This window comes from Liolophura sinensis, chromosome 7 (genome assembly GCF_032854445.1).
Source record: "Liolophura sinensis isolate JHLJ2023 chromosome 7, CUHK_Ljap_v2, whole genome shotgun sequence".
In the NCBI taxonomy this organism is placed as follows: Eukaryota; Metazoa; Mollusca; class Polyplacophora; order Chitonida; family Chitonidae; genus Liolophura; species Liolophura sinensis.
The window spans coordinates 24,904,860-24,932,373 of NC_088301.1; the positions used below are offsets into that span (position 1 = coordinate 24,904,860).

The 27,514-nt window shown below is 38.2% G+C and overlaps 2 protein-coding genes across 2 annotated transcripts; both read right to left on the minus strand.

The window, feature by feature from the left end:
• Positions 1 to 1,438: 1,438 nt before the first annotated feature.
• LOC135470771 (uncharacterized protein C8orf76 homolog) lies at positions 1,439 to 11,429 on the minus strand. Its single transcript, XM_064749812.1, has 8 exons — positions 11,405 to 11,429; positions 10,604 to 10,713; positions 10,012 to 10,135; positions 7,119 to 7,231; positions 5,766 to 5,850; positions 3,137 to 3,302; positions 2,048 to 2,120; positions 1,439 to 1,597 (listed from the first exon to the last, which is right to left on the minus strand). Exons 2-8 carry the CDS (start codon positions 10,700 to 10,702, stop codon positions 1,439 to 1,441), a joined length of 819 nt encoding a protein of 272 aa, XP_064605882.1. The 5' UTR covers positions 10,703 to 10,713; positions 11,405 to 11,429.
• Positions 11,430 to 13,668: 2,239 nt separating this feature from the next.
• LOC135470772 (histone H4-like) lies at positions 13,669 to 14,178 on the minus strand. The gene has a single exon (XM_064749813.1). The coding sequence runs from the start codon at positions 14,176 to 14,178 to the stop codon at positions 13,669 to 13,671; it is 510 nt and encodes a 169-aa protein (XP_064605883.1).
• Between the last annotated feature and the right edge of the window lie 13,336 nt (positions 14,179 to 27,514).

Sequence of the window (27,514 nt, forward strand, 5' to 3'; positions counted from 1 at the left end):
AGAAGCAGGCACTTGTAATTTCCACCAGGAAAACCAACGGGACTCAAATGACATATCTTTCGACAGCTGAAAAAAGTCAAGAAATGGCTTATAGTTCATTTAACTTCCTGACTGATATTTCACGCTTAAGTCAAGGATTTTCCGCTTGCTTCTTAAACGACTGCAGTAAGGCTGGAGTGGAAATGGTTGGAGGGAAATAGTGTGCCTGAAGCATACCATGACATTTTGCCAGGTGCCTGGCTGAGAGGTGCAATCTCATTGGTTAGAGGCAGATGAGCTGGTAGCCAATCTACTCCTGATCTGCACATCAACACATTAATGTAACTTCACAAGCACAAGAGCTGCACACTGTAAAGAACAGCTCTGTGAATTTCGTCAATGAAAATACCTTCTTTGCCTCTCCTAATGGTAAGTAACTGGACTTGCCTATCTCTCACACCAGCGAATTACGTAGAAATGATTCGGTATCCTTTTAAGCTTGTGCGAGGAAGAAACCAAGCTAAGTTGATTTATTTATTTATTTGACTGGTGTTTTACGCCGTACTCAAGAATATTTCACTTATACGACGGCGGCCAGCATTATGGTGGGTGGAAACCGGGCAGAGCCTGGAGGTACCCACGACCATCCGCAGGTTGCTGACAGACCTTCCCACGTACCCAAGCTAAGTTGACGAAAAACTACCACACATAACCAGATTCACTTACATGACAAGCTGAATCAGCTCATTTATCATCGCAAAGACACTAACGAACAATAAACTAGACATCATAGATCCAAACTACTTGGGAAGAGGTGGGGAAAATTCCTCGGTTATCAATGACTGGTCGCCTTGTGGGCCAGGGCAATAAATTGATTTCAGAGTTGGAATAGAGTGGAATCCACCAATCTTTGTTAAAAAAATTCTAAGATTGTCAACCCAGTTTCTTGTAACCATACCATTTGCTTGCATGGAATTTATTTATCTTTCTCTTCATTATTTTAAATATTCCTTCTAAATTTACATTGTTATTACTCTCGACTTCATGAGGCTATCACCATCATCATCTTCGCCATCAGTATTATTATTATAATTGTGCGTTTTAGATAAATTGTCCAGACAGGCATCTAGTAGTTACTTACCATGGTATTCTGTCCACACTCTGATTCAGAATTTGATTCTGACCCAAAAGGCATTCCGTTGGGCAAGTCTTGAGATAAAAACTGAAAAAAACAAAAAAAACCAAAAGCAAATCACCTTTCTCATAACATGTATAGACAAATTGATTTAAACATATGAATAAACGAAATAGAAAACTTTCACATAAAACCAGATAACACATCAAACTATGACTAGGCAACATGCAAAGTTGTTCACACATGACTACACATGACTTTCACAAATGGCTTCGACTAGACAACATACAAGGATGTACATACCTATAACCATGAATAAGTGGTTTAACTATGAATACACCACTGGAGAAAATGTTGAATGGCTTCAAGGATGTCTTTGATCTTGTTCACAGATGTGCACTTTTCAAATTTCTTAACTCTCACCTTTTCTGCTCTGTCCTTTTCATCTAGTGTAAAGTCCATCTTCTCAATTACTTCAGTGATCTGCAATACACATCCCAAATTTCCATTGGTGAAATCACAGTCACTGTTATCAGTGCAACAAGCACTTATATTTTACTCCACACCAGATTTTACCTTGTTATTTATACACTTCCTTTTCACAACCGGTTTGAAAACTTTTTTGTAGTCATTGCTCATGTATAAAATGTTCAAGAATTCAAGAAGTTCAAGAAGTCAACCAGATTAATGAATACATGTTTGAAAAATATACATATATATTTATATATATATATATTTATGTGCCTTTATATACACATATATTAATATATGTGTACGACTGGAGAGGAAAACAGTGTGAGATATACTTGAATTCACACTGATCGCATTGGTGAGAGGCCTCTGGGTCATTGCATGAGCACAGCAAGCACTTGGCCACCTTCAAGGTGTTTCAAAAACTGTCGTAATTTTCAGGGCTTGTCTAGTGGCACTTACCTCTTCTGAAAGATTCAGCTGATTAGATTTTACAAATGATCCAGACGTTCTCTGACTGAACTTGAGTAACAATCTGACAAAGAGAACACACATGGATATTTAATACTCTAAGATTAGGTTTATCACTTTAAAATTATCACGTCATTATAAAAACAATTACTTCTATATTTATTTATTTATTTATTTGATCAGTGTTTTACTCTGTACTCAAGAATATTTCACTTATACGACAGCGGCCAGAAATATTGTGGGACTAAACCGGGCATAGCCTGGGAGAAACGACCATCTGCAGGTTGCTGCCGACCTTCCCACTTACGGCTGGAGAGGAAACCAACATGGACTTGAACTCACAGCGACCGCAATTACCTCTATAAATACGTGTAAGTGGCACACACTTTAATTTAAACTTTTATATACAACAACATGTATATATTCCTTTCACAATTTAATTAATTGCATATCGTTTAAGGTATAAGGAAAATTTCTAATTGGTAATTAAATTCATTTAATCAATTTTAAAAAAAAAATGATTTTTTCCATTTTAGTAAATCACTTATAACATTCCATCATGTATATGTATGTTTGCAATAATTTATCTACTGCATTTTATTCTTTAGAAGTTAACATTAAATGTTTTATATTAATGAAACATAAAATGTCTTGAACACGTATTTAACGTAAAATATGCCCCAGAGAAAGTGCACTTTTAAAGGCAAATAAAGTGCTCAAATCGTGCAATTGTTGTTTCGACTTGATGTGTGTCGTGGTTAAGAGTTGCAGGCATTTGTCAGTAAAAGGAAGCATCCAGCATGAAACCAGGTGTCCAACATATGAAAACCATGACCTGACCACAACACCTGTGTAACTGTTAGCTCGGGACAGATACTGTTCATATTGAAATCTTATAAAAAGTTTCATAAAACATTAATTTTGGTGCTGAACCTTACATATTTTTCAACAGGACACCATCATACCATTAAATCTGCTTTCTAAGATCTATGGATCCATGAGTTATGGACAGATGAAAATTTAGATCACTTTTCAGTCACTTCCATGATTTAGAGCACTGCCCTGCAGTGGACAACTCACTTGGCTCTCAGGTAACAGGTGAACGTCTTAACATGGTGATCTGCCTCACAAGCAGGCGACAAGTCACCTCTCGCAACCAGTCCCTGGTAGACCGCCCCCATGTGAAGCCAGTATAAGTGATACTGGGGGTGAAATGTTACCAGTCTCTGAAGTATAGGCAAATCTTCTGATGAATAGAAACAGAAACAAACAGATAGCAATAAGATCAGTTCATTTGTGTCCTAATGATGATATCTAATCCCGTGCTCACATGGTGTGATTGTTGTATCATCTCGTCAAATCTGACAAGTGGAATGAAAAAATTATCTTACGACAATGCAATTTTGTCAGACAGTCAAATGCTACAAATCGCAGTAAACAGCACATCCTTTTTTCATTTGACTAGTCTAATTTGACCTGTGAACACCACAACCCCACTATGTGAATGAGTATTTCTCATGAGAATTCACTGCATGACTATTGTGAATCTGGAGTAAAGCCACCAGTAATTGGCAAGTTACTGATGAACTTTCCCATGTATAACATATGGACTTGCATCACAAAAGCTGAAAGAGCAGTGGACCGCAAGACTATGTGCAGTTTGTCATTTACTCTCACCTAGGCCCCTACAAAGGGCAAAATCTACAAGTGGGGAATCTACAAGTTTGCTGTTCAAGGCTGCGATTGAATCATGTCGTATATAGCTTATGTGTGCCGTGGTTAGGAGTTGCAGGTGTTTGTCAGTATAAGGAAGCCCCCAGCGTAAAATCAGCTGTCCAACACCACCAGCCACTTACCAGGCCTCTAACGGCGAGGAGACCGGTGAATATTAACTGGCTTACAGACATTTACCTCCAAGGAAGCCTCATTCTGCACAAAGTTAAACAAGGCCACATTTGGAAACCAATAGCTGCTCAGATTTCACTTACCAGCACATCATTATTTTTAAGCAGTGTTTGTTCTTATATAATACGCATGTGTAATGGATCTAGCTGCTACCAAACTGTTCTGTTATCAATTTTGCCTATGACAGTGGATCAGTATGGCAAGGTATGTTTCAACCCTTTGCAGTCATTTTTCTTTTATTTTATTTATATATCTGTACTCTAAGATTTTACGAAGGGTATCAGTTTTATGGGTGAGGGAAACTGGATTGTCTGGGGTAGACCTCTGACCTTTTGCAAATTACAGTCACCAAGGTCTCATGGGCAGAGAGAGCAGAACGGGAAATAACACATACCCTGTCCAAGACTGGGTTTGAAAACAAGTTATGAGTTAATTTACCTTACTTATGCACATGTATGTTACAAAGCAAAAGCATAAGTACTCAAAAAAATAAACCCCTGAGAAGTCACATATTGGATGTTCCAGTATTTCAACAAAATTTTATTTGTCAGGCAGCATGGTATAGCAATGAGATCAGAGGATTAGGGTGGTAAAACATAAAAGTACATGTAGTGTCAAAACAGTGCTACTGGTTTTGTTGACTCATTTTAATGAAAGATCATAACTATATAGATTGTCAGTGTCTACAGAATGCCTGCTACTGCCAGCCCTCCTTATCCTACACCTCCACCCCCCACCCCCATTCCTCTTCACAAATACCACAGCTTTCTATATCTATTGCTCTTTTCATTGGCTACATCCATTACACTGTAAATCATTCATCAACCTAAATCTGCTGACGCTGCTTAATGACCCAGAAGCCTCTCACCAATGCGGTCGCTGTGAGTTCAAGACAAGGTCATACTGGCTTCCTCTCCGGCCGTAAGTGGGAAGGTCTGTCAGCAACCTGCGGATGGTCGTGGGTTTCCCCCGGGCTCAGCCAGTTCCCTCCCACCATAGAGCTGGCCGCCGTCGTATAAGTGAAATATTCTTCAGTACGGCGTAAAACACTTCAATCAAATAAATGAATAAATAAATAAACAAATAAAAACATCTGCTCAGTCTTCTATTGTTTGTGTGTATAGCTGAGCTGTGTATATATACCATCTACTTGTGTGACTTTTCACCTACCTTGAAGATGACAAATAAAATTTTGTGGAATTATTGAAATATTGAAACGTCAAATATGCAACTTTTCCGATTTTTTTTTCGAGTATCTATGCTTTTGCATTATGCTAAGCTTATTGGTGGATTTATTTATTTATTTATTTATTTGATTGGTGTCTTACGCCGTACTCAAGAATATTTCACATATACGACGGCGGCCAGCATTATGGTGGGTGGAAACCGGGTAGAGTACGGGAGAAACCCACGAACATCCGCAGGTTGCTGGATGATCTTCCCACATACAACCGGAGAGGAAGCCAGCATGGCTTAATGATGGACCAACATGAGTGTGTTACAAAGCATGAGCAAAATACTTTAGGACTATCAGACTTGATACATGTACTTGTTTCCCATCACCTGGTTGTATGCCATTTTACCTCCCCCTCCTCACCCCCCTCCCAACATCAGAACTGAACCCGAAATTGTCACAGAAAGATGAAAAAAGATCACAAAATAATTGTTAAAAAAAGGAAAATTGTTCTGTTGTGAAACAAGTAATCAAATCTGAGTAGTCGTATTGTTGAATCTGATGCATTTGGCTTTTCTTTGGGAAGTGTTTGAATGGATTTCTCCGCTCATAAATTGACAATAGTTTTACCTGTGAAGTCTTCAGTCTTCGTGTAAATGTGATGCAACAGTGACAGTCCCTGGATTTCATGATCCTCATTAGTGCCTTGTTCAAACTGAGAACAAACAAACAAAATGTGATGCAATAGTGGCAGCCTCTGGGCTTCATGATCCTCATTAGTGCCTTGTTCAAACTGAGAACAAACAAACAAAATGTGATGCAATAGTGGCAGCCTCTGGGCTTCATGATCCTCATTAGTGCCTTGTTCAAACTGAGAACGAACAAACAAAATGTGATGCAATAGTGGCAGCCTCTGGGCTTCATGATCCTCATTAGTGCCTTGTTCAAACTAAGAACAAACAAACAAAATGTGATGCAATAGTGGCAGCTTCTGGGCTTCATGATCCTCATTAGTGCCTTGTTCAAACTGAGAACAAACAAACAAAATGTGATGCAATAGTGGCAGCCTCTGGGCTTCATGATCCTCATTAGTGCCTTGTTCAAACTAAGAAGAGACAAACAAGTTGAGATGTAACTGAGAAGAGACAAACAACATGTGAAGTAACAGTGACAGTCCCTGGGCCTCATGATCCTCAGTAGTGCCTTGTTCAAACTGAGAACAGACAAACAAGATGTGATGCAAGAGTGACAGTTCCTGGGTTTCATGTTCATCATTAGTGCCTGATAATTATTGTTAATATGGAGTGGCAGGCCTACAGCCACAGTACTCCAGAATCTGCCAGAAGTAAGTTGAGCAACCCCTCTGCTTTAGCTAACTCTTAAGCTTCAACTCGTTCTCCCTAAAGCTGATATATCTTTTTTTTTTTTACGTACTGTTTCCTGGAAAATATTTGTCACTGTTGTGACATAATTGACCTACATACTGCATGTTTTAATAGGCAAGGTCCCACTTTTCATAGCTTTACGCCTCAAAAACTAATCTCGTGTCACGTGACAGCCACTGTGGAGTAAGAAAATGAGGTGATTCAGAACCGGCCTATTCTCTCAAGGGCCTTTTGGTAATATGTGGTTGACACTGCTCACAAGTGTATTTATGGCATTGAGATCAGTTGCCTTCCACAAATACGACAGACTATAGTTCAATGACTTTGCTTGACAAGTGACAAACACATTCATACATGTAAGTTTGTCTCGTTTGTCCGTTGTTAAACCACAAAAATGACCGCTGTAATAATAGCTGATGTATTGAAAACATCCTTGAGTACGACTTTGAATCCAATAAAACAAATTTATAAATAGAGCCCTGTCCAACAAATCTGTCTAAACTCTACCTTAATCCACAATGATGTCCTGTAAACAATTCTGTGGGAATGCTTTAATTTGTACTAGCGGTATCCCTGAGTTGCAGAGTTATTCACTAACCAGCTGTCTGGCCACACGCACAGCCTCTGCCTTGTTTCCCACATTCAGATGACATCGACTGAGAGACTCCAGCACGTCACGCCGCATACACATTCCACCTGGGGGAAGTGACTCTGCAATAAGAAACTGAACATCTTCACTACCTGCTGTTTCATCAGCCCATGTGCCAGTTCACAAAAACGATTTTTGACTTAAATAATGCATCAAAATTTGAAGTGTGATGTTAACCTTGAATTCTGAACGTGTGATTTTAAACTGGAAACATTTGACATACGTATCAATATTTTAACTTCTTGGGTCATATATAAGTATATATGTATGTATGCTTGGGGTTTAATGTCATACTTAATAATTTATAAGTCATATGATGAGGAGTCAATAGCCTACAATGGTATGTAGTGGAACTGTAGCTATTGAATTCTCAAAATTTGTTCCAGTCAGTGTAAAAGTGATTACAGAAATAATAAGCTTACTTGAATAACTATCATTTACTGTTAGTATTTGTGAATAATGACATAATAATTGGAGAAAACCATAAAAAAAAGTTTATACGTTTAACAGATCAGTGTGAAGCCTTTCCAATATAATATATTATATTTGATATCTCCACCAAGAGCTTTCTTCTATCTGCCAGTCATGCCTGTTCAGTGTTCAAGCTCACTTGATTTTGTTTGACATTTTGCCCCAGTCTTTTCATATCTGCCAGTCATGGTTTTTTCAATGTCCATCTTACCTAATACACGTATTTGTATGTTTTGGTAATTTCCTGAACTTTGCTGTATCTTCCAGTAACATTTGTTCAATATGAATCTTACCTATTATAATATATTTTCCTGTTCTTTGTTGTTTTATTTACTTATTTAATTGATAAGCATATGATGTCACACTCATTGATATTTCACTTATATGATAGTGGCCAGCATTATGGAGGGATGAAACCAGACAGAGCCTGGAGGAATCCCCCAATCATCCACACATTGCTGGCAAATTTTCTCAGGTACGGCCACATGTTTGATATTTTCTCTGAGCTTTGCTGTACCTGTTCAGAGTATATCTTACTGTACATAATATAATCTGATATTTCACCTGAGCTCTGCTGTAACTGTTCACAGTGAATCTTACCTAATACAGTCAGATATTTCACCTGAGCTCTGCTGTAACTGTTCACAGTGAATCTTACCTAATATAGTCTGATATTTCACCTGAGTTTTGCTGCATCTGTTCACAGTGGATCTTACCTAATAGTCAGATATTTCACCTGAGCTTTGCCGTATCTGTTCAGAGTGAATCTTACCTAATATAGTCTGATATTTCACCTGAGTTTTGCCGCATCTGTTCACAGTGGATCTTACCTAATAGTCAGATATTTCACCTGAGCTTTGCCTTATCTGTTCAGAATGAATCTTACCTAATATAGTCTGATATTTCACCTGAGCTTTGTCTTATCTGTTCAGAGTGAATCTTACCTAATGTAGCCTGATATTTCACCTGAGCTTTGTTGTATCTGTTAAGCATGAATCTTACCTAATATAGTCTGATATTTCTGCCGAGCTTTGTCGTTCGTATCTGTTCAGAGTGAATCTTACCTAATATAGTCTGATATTTCACCTGAGTTTTGCCGCATCTGTTCACAGTGGATCTTACCTAATAGTCAGATATTTCACCTGAGCTTTGTCTTATCTGTTCAGAATGAATCTTACCTTATATAGTCTGATATTTCACCTGAGCTTTGTCTTATCTGTTCAGAATGAATCTTACCTTATATAGTCTGATATTTGACCTGAGCTTTGTCTTATCTGTTCAGAGTGAATCTTACCTTATATAGTCAGATATTTCACCTGAGCTCTGCTGTACCTGTTCAGAATGAATCTTACCTAATATAGTCTGATATTTCACCTGAGCTTTGTTGTGTCTGTTCAGAATGAATCTTACCTTATATAGTCTGATATTTGACCTGAGCTTTGTCTTATCTGTTCAGAATGAATCTTACCTTATATAGTCTGATATTTTACCTGAGCTTTGCCGTATCTGTTCAGAGTGAATCTTACCTGATATCGTCTGATATTTCCACCGAGTGAGTGAGTGAGTGAGTGCTTGGGGTTTAACGTCGTACTTAACAATTTTTCAGTCATATGACGACGAAGGAATCTTTAGGGTGCATGTACGTGTAATGCGCCTCCTTGTAGCAGGACGGATTTCCACCGCTCTTTTATTTAGTGCTGCTACACTGAGACGACTTACCGAAGGCAAATAAGCTGCCCCGCCGAAGCCATTATACTGATACGGGTCAACCAGTTGTTGCACTATCCCCTTCATGCTGAACGCCAAGCGAGGAAGTTACAACTTCCTCTTTTAAAGTCTTAGGTGTGACTTGATCAAGGATTGATCCTGGATCTACCGGTCCCGAAGCGGATGCGCTACCAACTGTGCTATCCGGGCCGGTTATTTCCACCGAGCTTTGTCGTATCTGTGCAGAGTGAATCTTACCTAATGTAGCCTGATATTTCACCTGAGCTTTATCTTATCTGTTCAGAGTGGATCTTACCTAATATAGTCTGATATTTCACCTGAGCTTTGTCTTATCTGTTCAGAATGAATCTTACCTAATGTAGCCTGATATTTCACCTGAGCTTTGTCTTATCTGTTCAGAGTGAATCTTACCTAATGTAGCCTGATATTTCACCTGAGCTTTGTTGTATCTGTTCAGCATGAATCTTACCTAATATAGTCTGATATTTCAAGAGAGCTTTGCCATATCTGTTCAGAATGAATCTTACCTAATATAGTCTGATATTTCACCTGAGCTTTGTTGTGTCTGTTCAGAGTAAATCTTACCTAATATAGTCTGATATTTCACCTGAGCTTTGCCGTATCTGTTCAGAATGAATCTTACCTAATATAGCCTGATATTTCTGCCGAGCTTTGTCGTATCTGCCGACCATGTAGTGATAATCAGCAGAGAATTTCAGCTGTGTAATTTTACTCTCGTCACTATCAGATTCTGCATCCTCAAACCACTGCAAAGGTGAAACGTTAAAAACACATAAGACATCATATTATATAATACATATATTTTAATACTTTAATAAATACCATATATTTACATGTGAAGTTGTTAAATGCAAAACAAAAACAATCTTCAGATGCCAAGAACTCTAGACTGTAATCCAGTAGCGTGTATGTTCAGTCTCTTAGTATTTAGAGGTCATCACATTTCACTCTCAGAGTGCTTAGCCCATACTGCATTTTCAGCCAGTGTCATAGCTGTATATAGTATTTTACTCTCTGTTTCCATCTTGTACTGTGTATGACTGCTTTAGCTGTGTAGTATATGAGCAATATTTTTATCTCATATTTAATTTATTTTGGGCACGCATGTACATTCTTGACCATTACACTTTTTGACCAGCAAACTGTTAAACAATATTTAGTATAACACAAAAAATAGTTCTCTAGGATCTTGGCAATTTTACAAATTTACGTACCAAAGGAGAACATATCTTGGCATTATACGATGTTAATTTCTCTTGAGATGCACATCTTTTTTCAGTAAGGAATATTGAGTCATCAAAGTTGAATTCCATGATGAGTCCAGCTGCATGGAATGATAAAATCACAAAATCTTTAAAACTCATACTGCAAGGAAAAGAAATAAAAAATGAAAAAATGAAAACAAACAATGAGATCAATCTGAATTAAAACAGAACATTACAGAATTTTATGAAGAATATTATTTAAAAAAGATTCATTTTTCTTGCTTATTTTGGGTTTAACATTGCTTTTAACCTTATTCCAGCCATTTCACAATGGTCTCTCTTTTCAGAAGAACTGACGATCCTAACACTGACATATTCGGCCAATTGCCGTTTTATTCGCACATACAGTCTTTACCTGCGTCGACATTAATGCAGAAAGTGTTGCAGTGAAACTGGTTTCTAACTGTAGTTAGAAAAATTCTCTGTCAACTTGTAAATTGATTTTTTATTTCAATCCTAATGGTCGTGTGGGAGAAATAAGATTATATTTTATTTAAAAGTAAACAAAGGATTTCTGATGCTGTCAGTTGTAGAACGAAAACTGGACACATCATCATTCGTAATGCCTGTAGAAGTGGAGATCTCTGACTTCAGTATAGATGTGTTTTATCAACAAAATGACTCAGAATGAATATTGTACAAAATGATATTATTTGTTAACTACACATATTACATATACACTGGAATGATAGCTAAACATAGTAAAATAATGACAATTTAAAACTGCGAACACCTGAGCAGGCACGTTACCGTGCAAGTCTTTGGAAATCTCGTATTTCCCTCGTTCCCTTTGGAAAATCAAGGGAGGTCACTCTCATGTACACCTCGGTGCAATGACAGCTAGGCTCACAACGGAGTAGGTCTAGCCTGCATCGTCAATCACTACCGAAATACGTGAAAATTATTTCACATCGAAATTCTATGAGATATAAGCCGTCAGTTTTCCTGGCATGGTTCAGTTGCAGGATAAATTTTACTAAGCATATTACATTTTTGGTTGTTTCTCATAAAATCTGGCTAAATGAATTTTAAATCAGCCTGCATAGCATATTTCACACGGCAGGCGATCAAGTCCCCTGACAAATTCGCTTCTATCAAGCATGTGAAAAAGCAAGGTGAACTGGTGGGTCTAATTTGTGGCATTCCGATTACGAACATGGATATCTCGAGGCCTGGTTGTGTGAAAGTGACAGAGAATGTGTAATCTAGTATCAGACTTCCCTAGATTATATGTAAGCTTCAATCACTCCAGATTTACTTTCCCGCATAGACCGAGTCACTGTCCATAATCTTACACACCTAATAGTAATCTATATAGAGTACAACCGACTGGAATAACGGTGGCTAAAAGCTCTAACGCTGTTGCACTAAAACTTCATGTAACATTGTTACGAAAGATCAACCCTGCTACGTAGGCCTATTATATTCCACTATGCAAATAATGCGGCTCAGCCTGTACGAAAGAGCGTTCATTGACGTTAATTGTGATGTAACGTTTTATTATTATTATTATTATTTGTTTGAAATGACACCGCGCGATTCTTGCAAACGAATCGATAGTTGTTACTTTACTACAAACACGTTTAAGTAGGAGAATCAACTGTTGCTCGTCATTTCTCCACCACGAAAATTCGTAGCCCATATTATATTCGACGAGTGTAGTATCTCCCGGCTGTGCAAATTTCTAAAAGCCCTTAGCTATTTGTTCTAAGCTTTGGAACATCTTTATGTAAACATACATTCATAATGTGTATTCTTAATATAATTTTTAGGACGAATCTAACACGCATGCATCGGATTTGAACGAAGGTGTAGCTCTTTGTAAGCATTATACCGGAATCGCGTCCACATAACTAGGGGTGGACAACGATCCCGCGTTTCAGTTTATATAAGCCACCCTTAAGTCCCGCCCAGACTATACAACATCGTTCAACTTTTGTTGACTGAACAGCAGGTTGAATGCTGTTGGGTGTCCCGTCCAAATTACAAATCAGATAGGTCAACATTATCCAACTCTGTCGTCGTGTGTTGAGGCGTGTTTTTTTTTTTTTTTTTACCAAACTTTCGATAAATTGGAGTGAAATTTCCATCTTTCTCTCCATTGCATGAGACAAAATGATTTTATGTCCCTGTCTTTGTAATCTTTAGTGAGAGTGTTGTGCATGCAAGGGTATTTTGCATACTCCTGTATCAATGAAACTGTCTCATCGTGAGACCAGTTTCTCTATTTGGTGCCTTCATTTTGCCACGGTCACGTGCCTTTAGACGGTCACGTTTTTTCTACACGCCCGCTGATTGGCTACTGCTACTCAACTTGACTAAACTTGTTGACAAAAAACACACATGCACATTTCCGACTCATCAAAGTTGGATGGTGTTGAGTGTTGTTGAACCAAGTTGAAGAACCCGTTCACACTACTCAACACGGCTCAACTTGTTGAGTCAACAAAAGTTGAGTGATGTTGGATAGTGTGGACGGGCCTTTAGGCTCCCATGGAGTCGTGTGATTATATGTTATGAGTGCAGGCAATGTTTCATGTCCAGGGAGGGGGGGGGGGGGGGCGTGGATTGCCGACGACAGGCAGAGTACCATAATTAAAAAGAGAGCTGTGAACGTGAACAGGGATCCCTTTTTAAAGTGTTGGAAGTATTTTGACTGGAAATTCATGCCGGCCCCAGTTTATATGTACATGTATATATGTTATCTTTATATGTATTGTTGGGCTTCATGGTGAAGTGCCCAACTGTATATAGGCGATACATGTTTTCTTCACTACACTAGCCGGCTCACTTTGAGAGGCGGGCGTGCACACGCATGCGAGAAAATATGTACACCTAGCCTATATCCTACGTGCCAGGGATCGTATGTATATAACTGCGTTTAAAGAAGGGATGTTGCCAATGAACGAAAAAATCGACATGCGTTTACGCACGTTTGAAACACGCACGTTTGAAACACGCACTCATGAACTGACCGGTTGTGAATGCATATTTTGAAAATTTAACACAAGTGCTCAGACTGAAAGACTGGAAGATTTAGTTGGCCCTGAAAAGGGCTGTTGGGTAGTCGTTGCTGGTAGTCCGAGAAGAGCTGGCGTCGAGCCACCAATTCCGTACAGAGTGCGGCCTTGGCGTTTCAAGGCGTAGACGACATCCATGGCTGTGATAGTCTTCCTCTTGACGTGCTCGGTGTAGGTGACTGCATCATGGATGGCGTTCTCGAGGAAGACCGTGAGGACACCGCGGGTCTCTTCGTTGATCAGACCAGAGATACTTTTCACACCACCTCGTCGGGGAAGACGACAGATAGCTGGCTTGGTGATACCCTGAATGTTATCAGAACCTTCCTGTGGCGCTTGGCGCCCCCCTTTCCCAGGCCTTTGCTTCCTTAACCACGTCCAGACATATTGATGCTTTCTTGCGGGAGGGGCGGGGGGGGTGGGGGGGTGGGGGTGGAGGGGGATTTGGTGGATTATATATAGCTCCGTGTTAAAGACATATACGGTAAACACATACAGATACATAGTCGCATAGGGTATAGCCGAATACAGTAAAAAAAAAAAAAAAAAACCCAACTGAAATATTTCCCATGTAAAATAATTATCTAAAACAAAGCTCTCCCCTTATTTCATAAGACTAACTTAAAATCGATGGCAACGGGTTAAAAAAATTGGCAAACTGCCTGATATATCTTATTGTGGTAGTCCTTCAGACATAAAATGCATTTTGTGTCTATCGTCTTAATTCCCAGGGCTCGCAATTCTCTGTAAAATAAATTTCGTGCATAAGTATGGTGTTGAAAGTGTAACAATAGGCGGTCAGTGCTATCCTCCACAATACATTCCTCACAGAGGTCTGCATCATGGAGAGCGAAACGAAATAAATATGAATTTGTTTGTATACGGCCGGATAATAATCTGAAAACAAGGATCTCGTCGTGGCAACAACGTAAAGAAAGATTATAAGTAAGAGAAACGGATGGATTATGCGTATGGAATATTCTACCATTTTCAGAGTTGTCCCAGTCTTGTTGCCAGATATCAATAAAGTTGGTGGTAATAAAACTAAAGCATTCAGATAAAGATAACCGAACATTAACAGAAATATGGGGGAATGAAAGTGCTTCTTTAGCTAAACTGTCGGCCAACTCGTTGCCAGGCACACCGACAAGAGCCGGTACCCTTTCGAATGATACTGAAACACCCTTAAAATGAAGATCAGTACATAGATGTAATAGCTGGTATATAATTTTAGATGTTTTCCAGGTATAGTTGGTGATGGCCTGTAATGATGATACTGAATCTGTAAAAAATAACAGCTCGGGCCGGTTTTAAATCTAACAGAAAGTTTAAAGCACATATAATGGCAGTCAGTTCAGTTGTGAAAACGGAAACTAAGTCAGATAATCTAAACGATGTATTTAATTTCAATTCTGGTATGGTGAAGGATGCACCCACTAATTGAGTATCGCGGCATTTCGAAGCATATGTAAAAATCTGAAGGTATTGAATATGGTTCTTGGTACATACCAGAGACACTGCTGGGTTGTCACATTTACTGATTTTTGAATGTAGTTCCGCGGTTGTGTATGATATATGCAGCTTACAAGGTATGAATTAGGTATAAAAGATGACTGAAGATTCCAATTATTACATTGTAATAAGGAAGAAATTCTTTTGGCTCTTAGACTGAAGGGTACTATATGGAAATCCTGTAAATGATATAAGCAATCATAAAACGAGGGTTGAAGGACAACAGAGGCAGAGTTAAGGATGAAAGAGAATCGGAGAGTGCGCTGACGCCGACGGACGCACAAGGGCCACTCCTTACAGAAAATCTGCATAACGTTTAGTGGTGTTGATCGTACACCCCCGGTACAAATCCGCAGCGCAGCGCACTGAATCAAATCTAATGATATCAAACTTCGGCATATCATTAATGGCTATATCAAAAAAGAGTGGGTGATAAAACGCTCCCCGTGGCATCCCATTGTCTACAGGGCGTAGCTGAGAAAAATGCCTCCCGCCACGAACTTGAATAAAACGATCAGTTAAAAAATCTTTTATCCTTCCTATCATTTTCCCACTTATACCAATATCCTTTAGTTTAATTAATACACCCGTCCTCTACACCATATCCTACGCCTTTTCAATGTCTAAAAATACAGCAAATAAATATTCTTTAGCAGAAAAACAATTTCGTGTGTCAGTTTCAAGTAATATTACCTTTAGCTCTTTTACCTTTAATGGAATTAACTTTGTTCCATACAGATTTGATGGTAGACTTGGCATTAAGACTAGAACAGAACTTTGGCCAGCATTCTTTCTGCTTTCGCTTGATGGTGCGCTGTGCGATAGCTTTGGCTTTCTTTTGGCTGTAATATGATGTCCTCCATTAATCTAGTACGTCGCGCTCGGTTCTTCCGGCGCTGGCGCTCTTAGATGGCTGCTGAGCACTCATCCGTCCACCACAGCACCGGCATCTTGGGGTGGACTACTCCGGATGACTTTAGAATAGAGTTATTGGCCGCAGTGGACATGGCTTCAAGTATGTTGTTACTAAATATATCAATATCTTCACTACACGTATCACTTGAAAATGATTTTATACATTCATGTCTATATAGATCCCAGTCGGCTTTATGTACTTTCCAACATGGGGGTTGTCCCAAGCTGTTGACGTGGAGAAAAACTGTATATAGCATAAACTGGGTAATCGTCACTCCCAAAAGGAGAGGTCTTCTCCACAGACCAAGTATAATTTAGACTGATATCAGGTTTACATATGGTAAGGTCTAACGCTGATGTACTGCCTGTACAAGTGTCTATGCGTGTTACTGTACCATCGTTTAAAATAACTAAATCATTTGCTTGCATAAAATCTACAACTGTTCTTCCATTAGTGTCTGTTTTTTCCCCACCCCACAAAGGACTATGAGCATTAAAATCTCCACAAATAATATATGACTTTTTTCAAAAGGATAGAATCGAATTAAAATCATTTGGTTTTAGGTTTTTACAAGGATTATACAAGTTAACTACAGTAATAGATTTATTATTTCAGGTAGAAACACTTAACAGCCTGGCATTCTATAGAGGTAAAATGGGGCAGGTCTATTTCAGAATATGATAGCCAATTTCTTAAGAAAATAGCCAGCCCACCCTTCTCCCCTGTATCTCTATCACGTCTATATATTGTGTAGCCAGGGTAGGTGAAATCAATAGATTTCTTTAAATACGTCTCTTGGGGACATACAACATCCGGAGCTGGAGAAACATTGGATAAATGAAATTTAAACCCCTGGCCGTGAGACCGTATACCCTGAACGTTATATTGTATGACATTAAAAGCCGTTACAAAGGTAATAGATACTAAATAATACAGATATAGGGGGGTACTATTCACTATGAATTTTCTTCCTCGGAAGACTGAGCGGCTAGTACACCACTAAGCGCTTGAAATTGACATGCTCTGAGCCAAAGCGGTTTGGGGCAATTTCAGATACCGCCCTAACCAAACTTGCTGCATCGGAAATTTCAAAAACTTTAAGCATAATTTCTGTAAAAACTGCCAGTAAACGAGTGACTATATTATAAGATATATCTTCAGTCTGGGAACCGCTATGGGCATTAGTTTGAGTGAATACAGATTTCATTACAGGCTTTGTGGGCTTGATAGGCTTGGCAGGCTTACTCAAAGATGGAGGTTGAAAAGATTGAACAGGATGCGATTCCTCTGTAGGAGTTTCATATGGCGTACCTACGAACAAGGAACGCTCATTTGGCCCTTCCGGATGGTGGTTCTCTTCCTCTCGTACTGTTTTTAGTGCCTCTGCAAATGAAATTTTCTGTGTTACATTGATAAACTGTGCCTTACTGACCTGTTTACGACGAGGACACCCAAAATACGCCGAACTGTGCAGCATCTCACAGTTTACGCATTGCGGATAGTCCAACTGATCACATTCATCAAATGTGTGAGACCCCCCACATCTCGGGCATCTCTGGCGCCCTCAGTCAAAAGAAATATGGTCCTGTGCATGTTACTAGTAGGTCTTTACCGTTTATTTTCTTGACCACTTTAACTTTGCCAATTGCTTGTTGAAGGGCCTATCCAAACTTGATGGGATTCCACGCAACGATTGACACTCCACCTACAGATGATATAAGTACATTATTGTTATTTTCTGTGGTTTTAGGATTTACTTACCTTTTCCTCTTTCCTTCAGCAGCCTTCCTGTCTAATGACACGTCTCTTGATATTTTTGTTGCAGACTTCTGTTCAGTGGTGTCCACCTCACACTGGCTTCCTCTTCGGTCATGTATGGGAAGGTCCTTCAGCAACCTGCGGATGGTACCTTCATAATTCTGTTCGCCGTCGTATAAGTAAAATGTTGTTGAATATGGCATAAAACACTGATCAAATAAATAAATTTAAAAACAAAAACAAATATAATACTTTGAAGTATGTGCAGAACTATTCCGAACGTACTCTTTCTCTTTAAGACTGTGACTTTAATTCATTGATAGGTCTAGAAATGAATTAGACCATCATTAGAAATATGTTTGTTGAGGGGTAACCCGACCTACCCTCGAAAAAGGGGCGTTATTCTAGAATTTTGATTGGGGTTTAGTTGGAATATTTGAAAATGTTTTTCTCTCCTCGCTTATTTCTTTAAAACCCTTATATCTATTTCATTGGCAAGAATAATAAAAAAAATTTCCCTACTGCCCGACCCTATTTTTGGTGATAGGGTTGTATTACCGGCTACAACAAATGTTTTAGTATGGATATGTAGGGTATGCGTCTTCTATAGAGCCACACGATCGCTGTGAGTTCAAGTCCAGGTCATGCTGGCTTCTTCTCTGGCCTTACGTTGGAAGGTCTTCCAGCAACCTGCGGATGGTCGTGGGTCTCCCCCGGGCTGTGCCCAGTTTCCACCCACCATAATGCTGGCCGCCATCGTATAAGTGAAATATTCTTGAGTACGGCGTAAAACACCAATCAAATAAATAAATAAATAAATAAATAAATAAATAAACAGAATTCTATAGAGCTACAAAAGATGGGTATAGGTGACATGACGTCAAGGCATGAATTTAAGTTTCACTACATCTAGCCCCACTTACATAAATCTATATTTGTTTAGGTTGATGAAATAGACATGGTCATCGTGGAAAACTGGCAGTAATCTTCCATTTAGCTTGATTGCTATGCTTATAACTGATTACCCCACTAGAAATTGATGTTAAATTAAATGTTGATGTTTGATGAGCAGCTAATTATGTATAAATCTTTGGCTGCTTAAGACATTTGTATCACACACCATATCTACAGGGTTACAGAAACTTTTGATACAGAGCTGTTTTTTCAGGTGATTAACAGATTTCCAAATTACTTTTAGCCTCAATTAAACTCAAAGCAGCATGTATGGCCTACATATAGTTGTACAGCTTCCAAGTGATTCTTGAATTTTCTTGTATCAAGAATTTTTTTTATCTCACATGTCATTTCCACATTATCTTATTTGCCTTCATTTCTTTTGTACTTTCAGATGTCGAGCCAGTTAGTACGAATTGTTACAGCTGACAAAAACACCAGAATTGTGGCTCTGTATAAAGGAGATCTATATGACATGTTGCGTGATCATATGTAAAATAAGTGCAGACTACATTATGCTTCAGTAATGGCAGGTTTCTCCTGTTTTGTTTCTGGTCTAGTAGTCAAAGGCTCTAAAAGACAATTATCAAACCATCTGCGTAGAATACATGCATTTCTGGATAATGAAATAGAAATAGGATGTGGGCAGGATGATTGTCCTAGAACTTTTGTGTCACCTTAGAGGCACAGGATGCGCTCTTAGCATACTGAGTCAGCTGGGGGATCTGAATCAGAAGAACTTAGTTGTGGAAGAGAATCTAGTGGTGCAGCAACATCTAGTAACATTGAAATCACACCTGAAGATGATGTAGAGAGCCAGTCAGTAGATAACAGAACTGTTGATCTGGAGCAATTCAGCAGCATGTGTTGACAGTTACATTTGATGTAATACAAGTACATTTGAACTGCGTGTGTATTTACAGCTATAGTCGATTTGAATTTACACTATGTGTATATGTCAGACTATTGTAATTACCGTTCATCATTTCATTGTGAATGAATAAACTGTTATAAGAAATTTATTTTATTGATGTTTTCTTTAATGACTGCATTAATTACTGCAAACATTTAGTATAGAGTTTACTGTGGATTGCGTGACCTTTACCAACACTATCTCAACATCTTCGTTTGTATCTATCTCTGTGTATGTGTGCATCTGCGTGTCTGGCGGGGTTCTGAAGTATTTCAGACCACGCATTTGTTGCTGAGTGTTTTTGCCTCAGGCACTCCAATTTCCTCACCGATAACCGTCACCATTGTTAATATAAATAAAAAGTTCTTGAGCATGGTGTTATACCATAATCCATGTTTTCTTTTCCTTTTCTTAAAGATTTTTTACTTTACCTATTTTCCACTCGGAGATAAATCTTGTATAAGTTATATCTTATTGGCGCATAAGTGTAACATGAAGTGTGCACAAACAGGGAGCATACAGTGTGTATTTTAGAGACATGGCTTCTAATCGTATCCCGGGATCATGGAGCCATTCATGAAGGGCACCTGCATAATTTTAGTATTTATAGTCAATATGAAAGTCGCCTGACCAATTCCAGAATGTAAAAGAGAGTATTGCCTAAACCTTAAAGGATATATTCTATAAAATGGCCATTCCATAAGTTTTATATTCCTTAACATGTCAGTGTAAATTCCTTTAAAACATTGTTAAAGAAAGATTCCTTAAAAGTACACATTCCTTAAAGTTTAAGGAATATTCCGCTGGTGAAATAATGGGGGTATATTCCTTAAAGTTTCCTTAACATGTTAAGGATTTTTTTCAATGTGGAGTGTGCTATCCCAGTGATTGTCCAACGAACACATTTAACATTTTGACTTTATATAGATTGTTCCATGGGTATGTACATCCATTTCAAGTTTGAATGGAGAAATGTAACAATCAGAAGAGAATGTAGAGTGTCCATTTCAAGTCTGAATGGGGAGATGTAGCAATGAGAATGTACAGAGTACTGGTACATGAAAATCCATAATTGTACTAAGTACTTGAACAGGAGTAGATCTAAGTATGAACATACTTACCCGATTGTAGTTAACCTTCAACACGTCAGCAGTTTAGATTATAGAGGAGACGTATATGCTAAGTTTCATGGAAATAGGTTCCACACTTTAGGAAGAGTTACATGGACAAAATCTGAATGCACACGGTAAGAAATTACACTGTAATTTTACAGTGAATAGTGCTGGCAATTTTGTGACCAGTTCTTTTCACTGTAGATTTACAAGATGTGCTGTTTTATATTTACACCCAAAATAGTAGTATATTATATATACCATTGTAAATAATCAGTTCATTCCATTGCAACTAACAAAATCTACATATCTACCGAGAAAATCAGTGTACATTTACAGCTAAATGCATCGTAAATGGTCAAACCGCTATAGTTTTACAGACAATGTTGTAAATACACATCGACTAGAGTAAAGTGATACCACATACAACTGTAGGCGCTGAATTGCGCTGGAAAATGGTGTGAAATATTTACAGCATGATTTACTATAACAATATACAGTGCTTCAATTCGCAGTAAATTCACATTCAATTTTTACAGTGGATTGAAAAGCACTATACTGCGCAAAGTCCTAAATGGGGGTAATTATAACCCTGTATACGAGGCCGGTACACAAGCAGATATAGGTTTAAGTACGTGTAAAAACCACTGTGTATGCAAAAGATACACACGATGTGTACCACATGCACGCATTAATTGTAACAAATCTGCACAAGAACATATAATGTGTAATATGCATATACATCATATACACTTTTATTATGTTCAAATTGTGTACGGTAAACCTCTAACACACATCTCGTATACAAAAATGTGTGTAAAAAACGGCGAACATTGTTTTTTTTTTTGAGAGCATACACACGCAGGCACACGTGGAGACGGGCGATCTGATATATACACTTTCCCGGTAGCAGTGCACTTTTTAACTTTCATACTAAAAAATATACAGATTGGAGTACGCCATATATTTCAGTCGGAATCGGGGAGAGGGATTCCCTTTAGAGTTATTCCCCCTGAACTGCTACTCGAAAACCAACCCAGCCACATGACCCGCATGTCAATCTTCTTCTGCCTCCGCAGACGCGCAGGATGTAAATGCATCGATAAGTATATCCCACTATACATTTTGCAAACATATTATTTTCGGTATATGTATATAGTGTGTCATCGAATGGGAAGCTTTGTTTTTGCTTAGCGTTTATAGTGCTCTGACATAGCCAGCCACCTGTGCATGCACAGGTCCCTAACCATAACCTTAATATGACGCACTGCGCTGTGACGTTGCTTCACCCGTATCTGTACCTGCAATGTTCCTGGAAAAGCAGCAGTATCTTCACACTGCCAATCTGTTGGACAGGGAAAGCACCTTGAGCATGCAGTCAGTACGCTAGGATCTGTTGCTGGCACTGCATGCTGGTCGATCTCCTTTCAGATATAATTTACGCGGACCTCCATGCAAGCTTGCACAAAATATGTACACGATATTCAAGAATCTTTATATAACTCGCACACCACGGCAGGGATGTAGAATCATTTTGTCCCTTCGAAATTCTCGTTTAAGGTATAGTATAGGTAAGCAGGCTAAACATCCACTTCTACACTGAAATGCCATCAAAAAAACAAACAAAAAAAAAACAAACAAACTTTACGGCACATGATTTTATCGCGTGTGATGAAAGAGTTCTTGTGGGTAAATGTGGTGTGAAATTTTGACCCCAGTTCGGGCTTTGTTTATAAAACTGTTGAGGTGGGGCATGTGTGAAGGTCACATCGAAATTTTGGCCAATTACTCACGATGCAGCGGGGTGACCGTGCATGTGTAAGACGTGGTCCTGGAAATGATGGCGTAATATTATAGTGACATAGGCTATATTGGTGTGTTTACTCGAGGCACATGCAAGCACGCTATCAACGCAGAGCATTTTGATCAGGGATTACATAGTTTTGTCGCAGGGGATATTTTACAAGCACTTAGACACATTATTTTTTATTTTAATTATTAATGTTATTATTATCACCATCCACAGTAACTTATTTATATATACGTGGACATATATATTATAGGAGCTTTACAGATGGGTCCTCGGTCCTCTCACTTTCACGTCATTTATGAAACTTTCATACACCTGCATGCATGGGGACAGAGGGTGAAGAGCAGTGAGTGAGGGCGCTCGCCATGAAACTTCAGCTTGGGTGTAAAATTACTTATTTTGAGGACACCGCAACATTCTGACCAGATTTAAAAAAAACATGCGTGACTCTGGCGAGATTAGGTCTAGATTCAAGGCTCATTGCGAAATTTGGTCGATATTCCGACGAGATTTGAACGAGGAAGTGAGATTCCAACAAGGACGCGAGATTCACTCGACAGCACGAGGATCTCGGGTGGAAGCGACATTTGCACGCGATTCTCTACCAAGCGAGGCAACAGCAATTGCCACTTTTTAAGTCTTTGACATGACCTTACCCGGATTTGATTCCGGCGTTTCCCGACTTCGTATAGAAGCTATGTATAGGGCCTACATAACGCGCCTTCATTATATATAACATGTGTATAAAACTCGGCCTTCATTGTTCTACAAAGCTCAAAGCTGATCCAATAATCCTGCATGTAAAGGTGTTTACAATCCGTTATATAATCTAGACAAATAAAATCGACGCCGTAACAAGATTTCTTCGTGTGGTCTTCGTATCGCTGGGATCAGATTGTGGAAGGTGTGTAACCTGGCAAACTGTTCAAAATAAACTGAATGCTTTTCAAACTGCATGTCACTGGTTATAATTCTTGTACACATGCCTAGTGTAATATGTATGCGAGCATGAGACCAATGACTGTATTGTTCCGCCACGCGGTGTCGTGTTGGGCATTCTCGTGTCGCCTGAGGCAAGTTTATCCTCGACCCATGCGAGCATGGGAGCTTTGCTCCCGAGCTTTTTGTATATTGTATATTCCTAGCTACATGCAGCAACTATAATATGTGTATTGGGTCAAGGATTTGTCGTTAGCATTGTTTTTATGTAAATGTTTTCTACATATGATATCAACTTATCATTTTGAATATGTTTAGACCATGTAGTATAACGTCTAAATAAATTGCAATTTATTGCATTTTTCACCTATTCTGTTTAAGTGATGGCATGTTTTCTTCCCACCATGATGCTGGCCACTGTCGTATATGTGAAATATTCTTGAGTACGACGTAAAACATGCACCAAATAAATAGATAAATAAATAAATAAATATTTAGGTCATTATCACATAGGGGGCTTCTCGGTTGTAACGATGTAAGCATTTACATTTAAGTTAAACTCCTAATTGATGTGTAAATTGATAATATGGATCGTTTGTCACCCGTTGTACATATGACCATTTCTCTATATCACGATGTCGACGTTGATCTGCAATTTATTAATGTAAAGTCCTTGTCCGCGGTGTCTTGGGCCAAGCTGTCACTAATTACTTAAAGGATCTTGGTCTAGATCACAAAATATAATTACCATATATCCCTAGATACAGTTTGTAGGTTATGTATTTTAAAACTGTGATTTGCGTTATTTTATATCTGGTTTTAAGAAAAAAAAGTATGTCTCCATTTTTGTGGTGTTCTCATCAACACGTGGGAAACCATTTATTGTCTCCATACATTTTCTCGCCATGCGCGAGATGGCTGTAATATTTTGTATCAGTGTGGTGTTGCGCCATTATCGTTCATTTATCTATTCATTCATTCATTCATTCATATTCCACTACCCACGTATATAGCGATCGTTGCCACCAGAAACCATTTATTTAAACGCCATCGGATTATTTATTTACTGCCTTCATTGTTTTAGTAAATTATATAAAAACTTGCAGTGTTGGAACCCCATTTTCGGCGAGTTTATGTTTCAACGTGAGTCTCTATATGTATAATTGCACGCTCGTATATAAAGCCATGAATGCCAGCCCACAATGATTAGTGGTTGGAGGGTGACAATGTGCCATAGGGTTATGTATATGTGAGTTGTATAAATGTAGCGATCATGAAATGAAGATATAATTACACTCATTAGAGAGAGAGAGAGAGAGAGAGAGAGAGAGAGAGAGAGAGAGAGAGAGGGCTATTTTATTAAACGACATAGCATCATCTACATATGTTAAGAGCTCTTTGCGTTTATACACTGAAAAAAAAAGAACACTTGCGTTGAAATCTAACACTACTACAACTTGGGTTGTTTTCATTCAACACAGTGATGTGTTACCCCCAACACAAATATGTGTTAAAAGTCAAGTACAAATGTTTCTAATCAAACAGAATCTCGTGTTGAACCAAAATGAGGTTATTTATGCAACACACCAAAAACTTGTGTATTGTGCAACAAGTATCGTGTATAACACGCAACACATCTTACATTTTCAACACAAGAAGGTGTGTTACTTCCACACAAAAGATACATGCTTAAAGATGACCAGATGGAAGATGCCGATTACTGACCGACAGATCTATACGGTTTAGCCAGCACATTTCGATAGTTATTCAGTAGATTTCATCATATATGGGTCTACATTATTTCACAGTCTCGCTTGTTATAAACTAATTATGTAAAGGCTATTGGGCGATATCATAAAATATATAGTTCTTATGCACTTCTGTGTCCAATTTTTTAGGTTCTAAATTTTAGACATATGAATTTGGTTTTCTATTTTTAACTGAGGTATATATATTTTTCTTCAGGTTTGAAAACGTTCGTCTATCTTTGTTTGATTTTGGATGTTCTTATTATTGCATCGAAAACTACTCAATGTCTCTTGGCTTAAATATGTTCTGATCATTATCTAACCGCAGTCTTATAAGTAAATTATTCTTGAGTACGGCGTGAAACACCAATGGAATAAATATTTTCACTTGTTACAATGTTATCGCTAAGATATTGCCGATGTGACGTAAAGCCTTAATCAACTATTCATCAGTTCGACGCTTTAGAAAAAAATTGCGCTGTTGCACACCTTTGAAATCACTCACATTTTTATTTTTATTTGTGTTGCATTATACATTACAATTATGTTTCTGCAATTATTTATTTGCAAAAATAAATGTTTCTGCAATTTATTTATTTTATATACAAAACATTTATGCAATTACATTTGTCGACTCATATATCTGGATAGAACAGCGACTAGGTAACAATTACCCGGTACGGGTATTTTAGATTGACGCTGTTGAAAATGTGTTACTAAATATCGCTGATCACCCGAAGACTACTGTGAAATATTGTATATGTTCTTCTGGAGAGGAGCCTGGTGGCTAAGGGAAGAGGAGGGGGCGGGGGCTTTTTTATCACTAACATAGGGCTGATGAAATATCTCTTTTCACTGCTTCAGTGATGTGCACATGCATGTGTGTTAATAACTATACTGTACTACATATGTAACCTATTTTCGAAAGTCTTTTCGGTGTGATTATTATCAAAGCTGAATGTAGCACACATATTCTATTATAACAACATACTCATATTAAACTAACATTATTTATACATTTGAATCCTGTTTTACGCCGTACTCAAGAATATTTGTTTTAAACATGTTTATTTTCCTTTGCAGTAAATCCGTGGGCTTATAACGTGTAACATTCGTAGAAATTTTCACATCAGTTTTTCTTGAGAAACAAAATATATTTTGTCATCATTTTTTATAGAAGAATATTTCACATATTCGATGGCGCATTGAACTAGCGTGATATTATGTTGAATATCACATGTGCAGTATTATGTTATAATAGCAGAATACATTCTAGAATCACTCGTACAACATACGACTTTTTGTGAAAATTAACAAATTTTTTTAGCGTGTACACGTCATCCTGCAAACTGAGTACCACACTTCGGATGGCGCGTGGAAAGGACAATTGCGAATTTCCCCCCGAGAGTCTGACCTTTGACCAAGAGAGGATGTCGACAAACCCGTTGACAATGTTCTATACTGCCTGTAGGTCTGTACACACGTACAGCACGTATATGCGTGAGTGTGTCACATAAACCAGAACCGGTACACGTACAACACTCCCAAATGCGATATTTTGGCGATGTTGTCATTTATTATTTAAAAGCTATTGACCTCTATATATAAAGTATAGTCCTTACACATGTATATACACAGTTTTCTACATTATATGTTTTAAGAAAATATGAATATGACTTTCTAGTTTTTTTGTTGGTTTTAAAAATGTCTTTCTTTTTTTGTTTCTTTTTAGATATTCAGACTATCACATCTAAAAACCGTGTAAACGTTCCAGCCACGATATTGCTGCAATATTTTCGAAGTGCTCCTAAGCCTGCTTCTTCATTCATTCCTTTATTTATTAATTTGGAATAATTCCAGGCCTTGATTTATTCACACCAGAAATCCCTTCACTTTCTGTATTAGTGAGTATATTTTGTTAGCTTAACTATGTGTAGAATTTTCAAACCCAGATTTTTACCATTTCACTTTTACTTCGGATAGGCCTATAATTAAGTCATCCGCCTGTATGCTTTAAATATAGGGGTAAAACACACTGCTACATATATACTATACATATAATGTATATACTACATCCGGGAAAAGTTCCGTCTACACTTCACTAGTCCCCAGCTTATAGCCAACCAGTATACAGGCCTGTTTATGTATATAACACTTTACTGCGAGAATACATGGAGA

Excerpts from the sequence above, each read along its gene's own strand:
- LOC135470771 (XM_064749812.1), bottom strand. The coding sequence starts at position 10,702 with ATGGAATTCAACTTTGATGACTCAATATTCCTTACTGAAAAAAGATGT. Across the intron at positions 7,232-10,011 it reads GAAATATCAGGCTATATTAG|AGTCACTTCCCCCAGGTGGA; the intron begins GTAAGATTCATT and ends TTCTTATTGCAG. Across the intron at positions 5,851-7,118 it reads TGCGTGTGGCCAGACAGCTG|TTTGAACAAGGCACTAATGA; the intron begins GTTAGTGAATAA and ends GTTTGTTCTCAG.
- LOC135470772 (XM_064749813.1), bottom strand. The coding sequence starts at position 14,178 with ATGTATCTGTATGTGTTTACCGTATATGTCTTTAACACGGAGCTATAT.